The sequence below is a fragment of the Callorhinus ursinus genome, unplaced genomic scaffold (assembly GCF_003265705.2).
Source record: "Callorhinus ursinus isolate GAN/ISIS: 27379988/994484 unplaced genomic scaffold, GSC_fseal_2.0 scaffold15, whole genome shotgun sequence".
Classification (NCBI taxonomy): Eukaryota; Metazoa; Chordata; class Mammalia; order Carnivora; family Otariidae; genus Callorhinus; species Callorhinus ursinus.
Genome location: NW_027397077.1, coordinates 8,429,599 through 8,442,241, shown reverse-complemented (window position 1 = coordinate 8,442,241; position 12,643 = coordinate 8,429,599). Strand labels below are relative to the sequence as shown.

At 38.2% G+C, this 12,643-nt stretch overlaps 1 protein-coding gene across 1 annotated transcript; it reads left to right on the top strand.

The window, feature by feature from the left end:
• LOC112834123 (IQ domain-containing protein F5-like) lies at positions 1-1,927 on the top strand. Its single transcript, XM_025885595.2, has 2 exons — positions 1-66; positions 1,476-1,927. The coding sequence occupies exons 1-2, from the start codon at positions 63-65 to the stop codon at positions 1,913-1,915; spliced, it is 444 nt and encodes a 147-aa protein (XP_025741380.1). The 5' UTR covers positions 1-62; the 3' UTR covers positions 1,916-1,927.
• The last annotated feature ends 10,716 nt before the right edge of the window (positions 1,928-12,643 follow it).

Here is a 12,643-nt window from a genome sequence, read left to right as displayed (position 1 = left end):
CTGCCAGTGTGTGGCTGGAGGAGTCCAGACCTGAGAGTGATGGGACCATCTTGCCCCTAACCATGGGTAATTTAGTAAAGTGCAGACCTGAGGGGGATTTGACCATCCAGCACAAGTCACAGGCATTTAATGTTTTATAAGAGATAGTCAAATCCACCCAAGCTTTCTGGGAGGGCAGTAAATTTCCCATAGATTCCTTTGGATGGGACTCCCCCATTCCCTTTTCATGTCCAAGGTCCCGGGAAATGCCAGGAATCTGTGTGGTTGATTTGACACCTAGTGATGAGGAGAGTACCCTTACTTTCTCCATTGTTTTTTTTCTCTAAACTCTGATTACTGGACAGCGAATTTTCCAAGTTATAGTCAAAGAGGATGAAGTCACATTGGTAGAACAGAGCTTGAAGGAGCAAAGGGGAGAAGGGGAAGTAACTCTGCTCCTGACAATCCCATACCACTCCTACTACCCTCTCCACTCCTCCATGGTTGATGGTTCCAGGCTCTACTATGTTGGGGAGAGCCTTGACTAGTGACATCTCTGACCCTTGGGGTCTAGTGGAGTACCCCAAACCAAAAGTCTGTGACCATGTAATTTATTGTCTAAAGAGAGATGCTTCAGTGAGTGAAAGGGGTACTTATCAACATTACTCTGGACAACAGGCATAAACCCAGGGTACCAGGCAAACTGAGTTGAATAGTCACCATACACAGAATGAACACAGATCGACTCCTCCTTGGCTATCCTTTCCCCTCATTTCCTCCTTAAGCTGAGATGTGGGTCTGGCCAAAATGTGTGGATTGTGCCAAGGAGGTGGGCAAAGAGTATGAACTCAGACTACACAAGTTTGGGAGCTACAAGGTGGGGACTGTGTTGGGGAATGCAAAGATAGAGCTACAGAAAGATTGGGTCTGGAAGTGTGTGTGTGCATGTGTATCTTTGTACTGATGAAGGTGTTAACTGGTGTTTAAGCTCTTAAAGTGTATGAGGCAGATGAATCTTTTAATACTTTGGTGAGGCAGAGGGGAGACAGTAGGTTGTTGGTGTAACCTGAAGTCAGAGGTGAGAGGGCAGGAGAAGAAAAGACGCCACTTCTCCAGCAGATGGGAGGAGTCTGAGAGAAGAGACATGGATCTTAGGTAAATGGTCAGGTCCAGGTGAAACTTGAATCTCTTTCACCTCTAGATCATGGTGTTCTTGCTCTAGACTGGCCAACCAGGTCCGTGCAAAACTGGGTGCCTTTGCAAGTTCAGATGGAGACCCTGAGATTCAGAGGGCAAGATGTTGTGTCCATGTCCATTAATCAGAGAGTGGCAGATGCAGAACACCTACTTGGTCTCCTGGGTCCAGCTCTTGCCCAAAATGCCTCTGCTGAATGTGGGAGAAAGGGATGATTGTTGATAGAGATCAGGGCTTCTTCCTGGCAGATCTTAGGGCTGCAATGCATGAGTTTCTTAAGTGTCCCATTTTCTCTTGCAAGGTCCCCCAAAAAAGATCACCGGGAAACAGGAAGCGGCCATGTTCATCCAAGCATGGTGGCGGGGCACCCTGGTACGCCGTACACTGCTGCACGCAGCACTCAGAGCATGTATCATTCAGCGCTGGTGGAAGCAGATGCTGGTGAAGCTGCTGGAGAGGAAGAAGCACCTGGCCCTAGATTTCTATGTGCGGCAAGAATGGGCAGTCGTCAAGTTGCAATCCTGGGTCCGCATGTGGCGCATACGCCTTCGTTACTGCCGTTTGCTCCACGCTGCCCGCATCATCCAAATCTATTGGCGCTGGCATAATTGCCGTACCCGTGGCTTTATTCAGGGCCACTACATTTTCAAAGAAAGTCATCTGAATCTTCAACTTGAAATCTCTTTAGGCGCACAGGCTTGTAGAGTGCAACAGTGCATACCCCTTCCAATAAAGGAATGATCAGGTCTGCTATATCTGTGTCCCCAGCTCTCTCCATCAGATTTCAAAGATGTCATTGAGCTAATGATGGCATCTCATAAATCAGTTCTGAGGAATTGGCAGGGTTTGTCTGGGGTGTAGCGTGGAGAATTCTGAGAGCCCAGTGCAGGATGAACAGGACCTTTGAACAGATTGATTAGCAATGTCTGCCATGGGTAGGAGAGTTGGGGCTTCAGGGCCTCCAAGTTGACCAACTTCAGGGAGACTCCTTTACGGTGTGGTCCATGTAAATGGTGCCCTCTGTAGTTGTGCAACATGGAGGACTGTGTCATCTTTAAAAAATTGTAGTAAAATACACATAGCATAAAGTTAGTCATTTTAACAATGTTTAAGTAAACAGCTCAGTGGCATTAAGTATATTCATGTTGTGGTGCAAATATCACTACCATCCATCTCCAGAACTTTATTCATTGTGCAAAATTAAAACTCTGTACCCATTAAACAATTATTCTCTATTCTCCCTTTCCCCAGTCCCAGGCAACCACCATTCTACCTTCTGTCTCCATGAATTTGATCATTGTAAAAACCTAATTTGAGTGGAATGATACGGTATTATTATTATTATTATTATTATTAGTGATGGGCTTTTTTCATTTAGCATGTCTACAAGGTTCACCCATGTTGTAGTATGTGTTAGAATTTCCTTCTTTTCTAAGGCTGAATAATATTCCACTGTATGTATATACCGCATTTTGTTTATCCTTTCATCCATGGATAGATACTTTGGTTGCTTCCACCTTTTGGCTATTGTGAATAATACTGCTGTGAAAATGGATGTAGAAAGATCTCTTTGAGATTCTGCTTTTGATTCTTTTGGATATATACTCAAAAGTGGAATGGCTGGATCATACAGTAATTTTATTTTAAATTTTTGAGCAATTGCTAAGCTGTTTATAGCATCTAGACCATTTTACATTCCCATCAGCAGTGCACAAGGGTTCTAATTTCCCCACATCCTTGTCAACACTTGTTAATCTCTTTTTTCTTTTCTTTTCTTTCTTTTTTTTTTTTTTTTTTTTTTTGGTAGTAGCCATCCTATGGATGTGGGGTGGTAGCTCACAGTAGTTTTAATTTGTATTTCCCTAATTAGTAATGTTGAATATCTTTTCATATGCTTATTGATCATTTGTATATCTTCTTTGAAGAAATATTTATTAAATCCTTCGCCCATTTTTTATCAGTTTTTTCCCTTGTTGTTGTTGTTTATAGGTGTTCTTTACATATTATGAATTTTAATACCTGAACAGATATATGATTTGCAAAGATTTGATCCTATTTTTTTAAAGAGTTTATTTATTTGAGAGAGAGAGCACAGAGGGAGAGTGAGAGGGAGAAGCAGACTCCCCACTGAGCAGGGAGCCTGACATGGGGCTCGATCCCAGGACCCTGGGATTATGACCTGAGCTGAAGGCAGATGCTTAACTGACTGAGCCACCCAGGCCCCCGATCCTATTTTTTAATTACCTTTTCTCTCTGTTTTTGTTTTGTTTTGTTTTGTTTTTTGATGCACAGAAGTTTTTAATTTTGGTATAATCCAATTTATATCTTTCTTTTGTGGTCTGTGCTTTTGGTGTCATTAAACTAGAAATCATTCCAAATCCAACGTCATGGAGGTTTCCCTTTATGTTTTCCTCTAAGAGTTTTAAAGTTTTAGGTCTTTGATTCTTTTTTAGTCAATTTGTTAATATGGTGTAAGGTAAAGGACCATCTTCTAGACACTTGTATGTGGATATCCAAATTTCCCAGTACCACTAGTTGAGAGACTGTCCTTTCCCTATTGAATGATCTTGGCACTCTTGTTGAAGATCATCTGACTATATATATGAAGGTGTATTTCTGGGCTCTCTATTCTATTCCATTGACCTATATGTCAGTCTTTATGCTGGTACTTCATTGTTTTGATACTGTAGCCTTGTAATAAGTTTTGAAATCAGGAAGTGGGAGACCTCCAACTTTGTTCTTTTTCAATATTGTTTTGGCTATTCAGGGTCCCTTGAGGTTCCATATGAATTTTAGGATGGATTTTTCTCTTTCTGCAACAAATAACATTTGGATTTTGATAGGGATTGCACTGAATCTGTATATTCCTTTGGGTAATATTGATATCTTAACAATATAGTCTTCTAAACCATGTGCATAGGATGTTTTTCAGTTTGTGTTTTTACTTCTTTCAGTAATTCTTTGTAGTTTTCAAAGTATAAGTCTTTCACCTTGGTTGTTTATTCCTAAGTATTTTATTCTTTTTGATGTTATTGTAAGTGAAATTGTTTTCTTTTTTCCCAATTTTTTAAATTTAAATTCTAGTTAGCTAAGATATAGAATATATAGTGTAATATTGGCTTCAGGAGTAGAATTAGTAATTCATCACTTACATGTAATACCCAGTCCTCATGATAATAAATGCCCTTGAAATTGTTTTCTTTCTTTCTTTAGATTTTTTATTTATTTGAGAGAGAGCATGAGCGGAGGAAAGGGGCAGAGAGAGAGGGAGAAGAGACTCCCCACTGAACAGGGAGCCTAATGTGGGGGCTTGATCCCAGGACTCCAGGATCATGACCTGAGCTGAAGGCAGACGCTTAACTGACTGAGCCACCCATGCGTCCCTCAAAATTATTTTCTTAGTTTTTTTTTTTTTGGTCTTCTTTCTCTTAGTGTATAGAAGTGCAACTAATTTTCATGTGTTGACTTTGTATCCTGTTACTTTGTTGAATTCATTTATTAGTTCTAACAGGTTTTTTTTTTTTGTATGTTTTTGGTATGGAATCTTAAGGGTTTTCTACATACAAAATCATCTTATCTGAAAACAGGTAATTTTACTTCTTCCTTTCCAACTTGGATGCCTTTTATTTCCTTTTCTTGCCTAATTGCTCTGGCTAGGACTTTGAATACTATGCTGAACAGAAATGGTGAAAGTGAGTATCCTCATCTTGTTCCTGATCTTAGAGGAAAAGTTTTCAGTCTTTCCCATTGAGTATTGTATTACCTCTGGACTTTTCATATGTGGACTTTATGATGCTGAGGTGATTTCTTTCTATTTTTCATTTGTTGAGATTTTTTTTTCATGAAAAAGGGGTTGATTTTGTCAAATGCTTTTTCTGTGTCAACTGGGATGCTCATGTAGTTTTCTCCTCCTTCATTCTGTTAATGTGGTATGTTACATTCTTTGGTTTTTGTATGTTGTACAATCTTTGTATTCTAGGAATATTTCCCACTTGGTCATGATGTATAATCCTTTTTGTGTGCTATAGAATTCTGTATATGCTAGTATTTTGTTGAGGATTTTTGCGTCAATATTCCTCAAGGATATTGGTCTGAAGTTTCATTTTCTTGTAGTTTATTCATCTAGCTTTGGTATCAGGGCAAACCTGGACTTATAAAATGAGTTAGAAAATATACCTTCCTTTTTCATTTTTTTGGACGAGTTTGAGAAGGATTACTATTAATTCTTTAAGTGTTTGGTAGAATTTAGCAATGAAGCCATTGGACCCAGGGCTTTTCTTTGTCAAGAGGTTTTTGATTACTGAATCAATCTCCTCACTAGTTAGGTATATACTCAGATTTTCTATTTCCTTATGATTTAATCTTGGTAGGTTTTGTGTTTTTAAGAATTTGTCTATTTCATCTAGATTATACAATTTATTGACACAATTATTCACAGCACTCTCTTATAATCCTTTATTTCTGTAGAGTTGGTAGTAATGTCTCCACTTTCATTTCTGATTTTAGTAAGTTGAGTATTGTTTTTTTTTCTTAGTCCATCTAGCTAAAGGTTTGTCAATCTTTTGAGAGAATTTACTTTTGATTTCAGTGATTTTCTCTAATGTTTTACTATTCTCTATTTTATCTCTGCTCTAATTTTATTATTTCCTACTGTTTGCTTTTGGTTTTCTTTGTTCTTTTTCTAGTTCCTTAAGTTGTAAATTAGGTCATTGATTTGAGATCATTCTTCTTTTTTAATGTGGGCAATTACAACTACAGATTTCCCTTTTAGTAGTGTTTTCACTGCATCCCATGTTTTGGTAGGTTGTATTTTCTAATTTACCTTGTAATTCCTTCCTTGCCTCACTGGTTGTTTAAGGATGTATTAATTTTTGAATTTTACAGTTTTTCTTATATTATTGATTTCTAACTTCATCCTATTGTGGTCAGAGAAGATGCTTTGCATGATATCCTTTTAAATCTATTGAGACTGGGGTGCCTGGGTGGCTCAGTCGTTAAGCGTCTGCCTTCAGCTCAGGTCATGATCCCGGGGGCCTGGGATCTAGTCCTGCATTGGGCTCCCTGCTCGGCGGGAAGCCTGCTTCTCCCTCTCCCACTCCCCCTGCCTTGTGTTCCTGCTGTCACTACCTCTCTCTCTGTCAAATAAATAAATAAAATCTTAAAAAAAGAATAAATCTATTGAGACTAGATTTGTGGCCTAATATATGGTCTAATCTGGAGAATGTCCCTGTGCACTTCAGAAGAATCTGTATGCTATTTGTGTTTGGGCAGAGAGTTCTGCATATGTTTGTTAGATCTAGCTAGTTTATTGTGTTGTTCAAGTCTATTTCCTTACATATCTTCCATCTTGTTTGATCCATTATTGTTCATCCATTGTTGAAATTGAATTCTCCAATTATTTTAAAGAACTGTTTCTTCCTTCATTCTGTCAATTTTCACTTCATATATTTGACAGTTTGTTATTAGGTGTGTAAGTGTTTATTATTATTCTGTCTTGCTGTAGTGAACCTTTTAACACACAATGTTCATTTACATTTCTTATAACCTTTTTGGTTTAAAGTCTATTTTTCTATTAGTATAGCTGTCCCTACTCTCTTTTGGCTACTTTTTGCATGAAATAACTTTTCCATCCTTTCACTCTCAACCTATTTCTGTCTTTTGATCTAAAGTGAATCTCTTGTAAATAGCATATAATTGGGTCATATCTTTTTTGTGTGTTTTATTGAGATATAATTGACATATATTGAGTCATATTTTTAAAAATCCATTCTGCCAAACTCTGTCTTTTGATTGGGGAGTTTAATCCATGAAAGTCATTACAGATAATGAGGGGCTTACTTCTGTCATTTTGCTATTTGTTTTCTATATGCCTTAAAGCTTCTTTGTCCTTTACTTCCTTCTTTACTGCCTTCTTTTGTGTTTGATTTTTTGTAGTGAAACTTTTACTTTTCTTGTTTCCTTCGTGTATATTTTAGAGTGATTTTATTTGTGGTTACCATGGGGATTACATTTAACATCCTAAAGTTGTAATACTCTACTCTGAATTTGTATCAGGTTAAATTCAGGAACATACAAAATTTGCTCCTATATTGCTCTGTCCTCCCCTTTTCAGTTACTGATGTCACAAGTTACATCTTTGTGCATTGTGTATCTAAAATTCTAGACTAATAATTTTTTTAAAAGATTTTATTTATTTGAGAGAAAGAGAGCACAAGTCGGGGAGGGGCAGAGGGAGAAGCACACTCCCTGCTGAGCAGGGAAGCCTGATGTGGGGCTCCATCGCAGGACCCCGGGATCATGACCTGAGCCAAAGGCAGCTACTTAACCGACTGCACCACCCAGGCACCACTAGACTAATAATTTTTTAATGCATTAGTCTCTTAAATCATGTAGAAAACAAAAAAGTGGAGTTATAAACCAAAGTTACAGTAACTTTTAAAATTAAAATATTATCTATTTATTTTAAAAATCCCGGTATAGTTAACATACAGTGTTATATTAGTTGCAGGTGTACAATACAGTGATTCAACAACTCTACACATTACTCAATGCTTATCATGGTAAATATACTCTTAATCCCCTTCATCTATTTCACCCATCCCCACCCCTTGACTCCCCCTCTGGTAACCACCAGTTTATTCTCTATGTTTAAGAGTCTGTTTTTTGGTTTGTCTCTTTTTTTTCTTTGTTCATTTGTTTTGTTTCTTAAATTCCACCTGAGCGAAATCATATAGTATTTGTCTTTCTCTGACATTTCGTTTTGCATTATACTCTTTAGATCCATCCATGTTGTTGCAAATGGCAAGATTTCATGCTTTTTACAGCTAAATAATATTCCATTGTGTATATATACCACATCTTCTTTATCTCTTCATCTGTCGATGGACACTTGGGCTGCTTCAATAATTTGGCTATTGTAAATAATGCTATAATACACATAATGGTGCATATATCCCTTAGAATCAGTGTTTTTGTATTCTTTTTTCCTCCAGTTTTTGTATTCTTTGGGTAAATACCCAGTAATGTAATTGCTGGATCATAAGGCAGTTCTATTTTTAAAATTTTGAGGAACCTCCATACTGTTTTTCACAGTGGCTGCACCAGTTTACATTCCCACCAGTAGGGCATGAGGGTTCCTTTTTCTCCACATCCTTGCCAACACTTTTTGTTTCTTGTGTTTTTTTATTTTAGTCATTCTGACAAGTGTGAGGTGATACCTCATTGTGGTTTTGATTTGCATTTCCCTGATGATGAGTGATATTGAGCATCTCTTCATGTGTCTGTTGGCCATCTGTATGTCTTTGGAGAAATGTCTGTTCATTTCTTCTGTCCATTTTTTTATTATTATGTTAATCACCATACATTACATCATTAGTTTTTGATGTACTGTTCCATGATTCATTGTTTGTGCATAACACCCAGTGCTCCACGCAGAATGTGCCCTCTTTAATACCCATCACCAGGCTAACCCATCCCCCTACCCTCCTCCCCTCTAGAACCCTCAGTTTGGTTTTCAGAGTCCATCGTCACTCATGGTTCATCTCCCCCTCCGACTTACTCCCCTTCATTCTTCCCCTCCTGCTATCTTCTTCTTCTTCTTCTTTTTTTTCTTAACATATATTGCATTATTTGTTTCAGAAGTACAGATCTGTGATTCAACAGTCTTGCACAATTCACAGCGCTCACCATAGCACATAGCCTCCCCAATGTCTATCACCCAGCCATTCCATCCCTCCCACCCCCCACCACTCCAGCACCCTCAGTTTGTTTTCTGAGATTAAGAATTCCTCATATCAGTGAGGTCATATGATACATGTCTTTCTCTGATTGACTTATTTCACTCAGCATAACACCCTCCAGTTCCACCCACGTCGTTGCAAATGGCAAGATCTCATTCCTTTTGATGGCTGCATAATATTCCATTGTGTATATATACCACTTCTTCTTTATCCATTCATCTGTTGATGGACATCTTGGCTCTTTCCACAATTTGGTTATTGTGGACATTTTTGCTATAAGCATTGGGGTGCACATACCCCTTCGGATCCCTACCTTTGTATCTTTGGGGTAAATACCCAGTAGTGCAATTGCTGGATCATATGGTAGCTCTAATTTCAACTGTTTGAGGAACCTCCATACTGTTTTCCAGAGTGGCTGCACCAGCTTGCATTCCCACCAACAGTGTAGGAGGGTTCCCCTTTCTCCACATCCCCGCCAACATCTGTCATTCCCTGACTTGTTAATTTTAGCCATTCTGACTGGTGTGAGGTGGTATCTCGTTGAGGTTTTGATTTGGATTTCCCTGATGCTGAGTGATGTTGATCACTTTTTCATGTGTCTGTTGGCCATTTGGATGTCTTCTTTGGAAAAATGTCTGTTCATGTCTTCTGCCCATTTCTTGATTGGATTATTTGTTCTTTGGGCGTTGAGTTTGATAAGTTCTTTATAGATTTTGGATACTAGCCCTTTATCTGATATGTCATTTGCAAATATTTTCTCCCATTCTGTCGGTTGTCTTTTGGTTTTGTGGACTGTTTCTTTTGCTGTGCAAAAGCTTTTTATCTTGATGAAATCCCAATAGTTCATTTTTGCCCTCGCTTCCCTTGCCTTTGGTGATGTTTCTAGGAAGAAGTTGCTGTGGCTGAGGTCGAATAGGTTGCTACCTGTGTTCTCCTTTAGGATTTTGATGGACTCCTGTCTCACGTTTAGGTCTTTCAACCATTTGGAGTCTGTTTTTGTGTGTGGTGTAAGGAAATGGTCCAGTTTCATTTTTCTGCATGTGGCTGTCCAATTTTCCCAACACCATTTGTTGAAGAGACTGTCTTTTTTCCATTGGACATTCTTTCCTGCTTTGTCAAAGATTAGTTGACCATAGAGTTGAGGGTCCATTTCTGGGCTCTCGATTCTGTTCCATTGATGTATGTGTCTGTTTTTGTGCCAGTACCATACTGTCTTGATGATGACAGCTTTGTAATAGAGCTGGAAGTCCGGAATTGTGATGCCGCCAGCTTTGCTTTTCTTTTTCAATATTCCTCTGGCTATTCGGGGTCTCTCCTGGTTCCATACAAATTTTAGGATTATTTGTTCCATTTCTTTGAAAAAAGTGGATGGTATTTTGATGGGGATTGCATTGAATGTGTAGATTGCTCTAGGTAGCATTGACATCTTCACAATGTTTATTCTTCCAATCCATGAGCATGGAACCTTTTTCCATTTCTTTGTGTCTTCTTCAATTTCTTTCATGAGTATTTTATAGTTTTCTGAGTCCAGATCCTTTGTCTCTTTGATTAAATTTATTCCTAGGTATCTAATGGTTTTGGGTGCAATTGTAAATGGGATCGATTCCTTGATTTGTCTCTCTTCTGCCTTGTTGTTGTTGTATAAGAATGCCACTGATTTCTGTGCATTGATTTTATATCCTGCTACTTTACTGAATTCTTGTATGAGTTCTAGCAGTTTTGGGGTGGAGTCTTTTGGGTTTTCCACATACAGTATCATATCATCTGCAAAGAGTGAGAGTTTGACTTCCTCTTTGCTGATTTGGATGTCTTTGATTTCTTTTTTTTGTCTGATTGCTGTGGCTAGGACTTCTAATACTATGTTGAATAGCAGTGGTGACAGTGGACATCCCTGCCGCATTCCTGACCTTAGGGGAAAAGCTCTGAGAATGATATTCGCTGTAGGTTTTTCATAGATGGCTTTTATGATATTGAGGTATGTACCCTCTATCCCTATACTCTGAAGAGTTTTGATCAAGAAAGGGTGCTGTACTTTGTCAAATGCTTTTTCTGCATTTATTGAGAGGATCATATGATTCTTGTTCTTTCCTTTGTTAATGTATTGTATCACGTTGATTGATTTGTGGATGTTGAACCAACCTTGCAGCCCAGGGATAAATCACATTTGGTCATGGTGAATAATCCTTTTAATGTACTGTTAGATCCTATTGGCTAGTATTTTGGTGAGAATTTTTGCATCCATGTTCATCAAGGATATTGGTCTGTCATTCTCCTTTTTGATGGGGTCTTTGTCTGGTTTTGGGATCAAGGTAATGCTGGCCTCATAAAATGAGTTTGGAAGTTTTCCTTCCATTTCTATTTTTTGGAACAGTTTCAGGAGAATAGGTGTTAATTCTTCTTTAAATGTCTGATAGAATTCCCCTGGGAAGCCATCTGGCCCTGGGCTTTTGTTTCTTGGGAGATTTTTGATGACTGCTTCAATTTCCTTAGTGGTTATAGTCTGTTCAGGTTTTCTATTTCTTCCTGGTTCAGTTTTGGTAGTTGATACATCTCTAGGAATGCACCCATTTCTTCCAGGTTATCTAATTTGCTGGCATAGAGTTGCTGATAATATGTTCTTATAATTGTTTGTATTTCTTTGGTGTCGGTTGTGATCTCTCCTCTTTCATTCATGATTTTGTTGATTTGGGTCATTTCTCTTTTCTTTTTGATCAGTCTGGCCAGGGGTTTATCAATCTTGTTAATTCTTTCAAAGAACCAGCTCCTAGTTTTGTTGATCTGTTCTACTGTTCTTTTGGTTTCTATTTCATTGTTTTCTGCTCTGATCTTTATTATTTCTCTTCTCCTGCTGGGTTTAGGCTTTATTTGCTGTTCTTTCTCCAGCTCCTTTAGGTGTAGGGTTAGGTTGTGTATTTGAGACCTTTCTTGTTTCTTGAGAAAGGCTCGTATTGCTGTATACTTTCCTCTCAGGACTGCCTTTGCTGTATCCCAAGGATTTTGAACAGTTGTGTTTTCATTTTCATTGGTTTCCATGAATTTTTTTAAATTCTTCTTTAATTTCCTGGTTGACCCATTCATTCTTTAGTAGGATGCTCTTTAACCTCCATGTATTTGAGTTCTTTCCGACTTTCCTCTTGTGATGAGTTCTAGTTTCAAAGCATTGTGGTCTGAAAATATGCAGGGAATAATCCCAATCTTTTGGTACCAGTTGAGACCTGATTTGTGACCTAGGATGTGATCTATTCTGGAGAATGTTCCATGGGCACTAGAGAAGAATGTATATTCCATTTCTTTGGGATGGAATGTTCTGAATATGTCTGTGAAGTCCATTTGATCCAGCGTTTCATTTAAAGTCTTTATTTCCTTGTTGATCTTTTGCTTAGATGATCTGTCCATTTCAGTCAAGGGGGTGTTAAAGTCCCCCACTATTATTGTATTGTTGTCAATGTGTTTCTTTGCTTTTGTTATTAATTGCCTTATATAATTGGCTCCTCCCATGTTAGGAGACATTTACAATTTACATTTACAATTGTTAGATCTTCTTGTTGGATAGACCCTTTAAGTAGGTTATAGTGTCCTTCTTCATCTCTTATTACAGTCTTTGTTTTAAAATCTAGTTCGTCTGATATAAGGATTGCCACCCCAGCTTTCTTTTCGTGTCCATTAGCATGGTAAATGATTTTCAATTGTTAGATCTTCTTGTTGGATAGACTCTTTAAGTAGGATATAG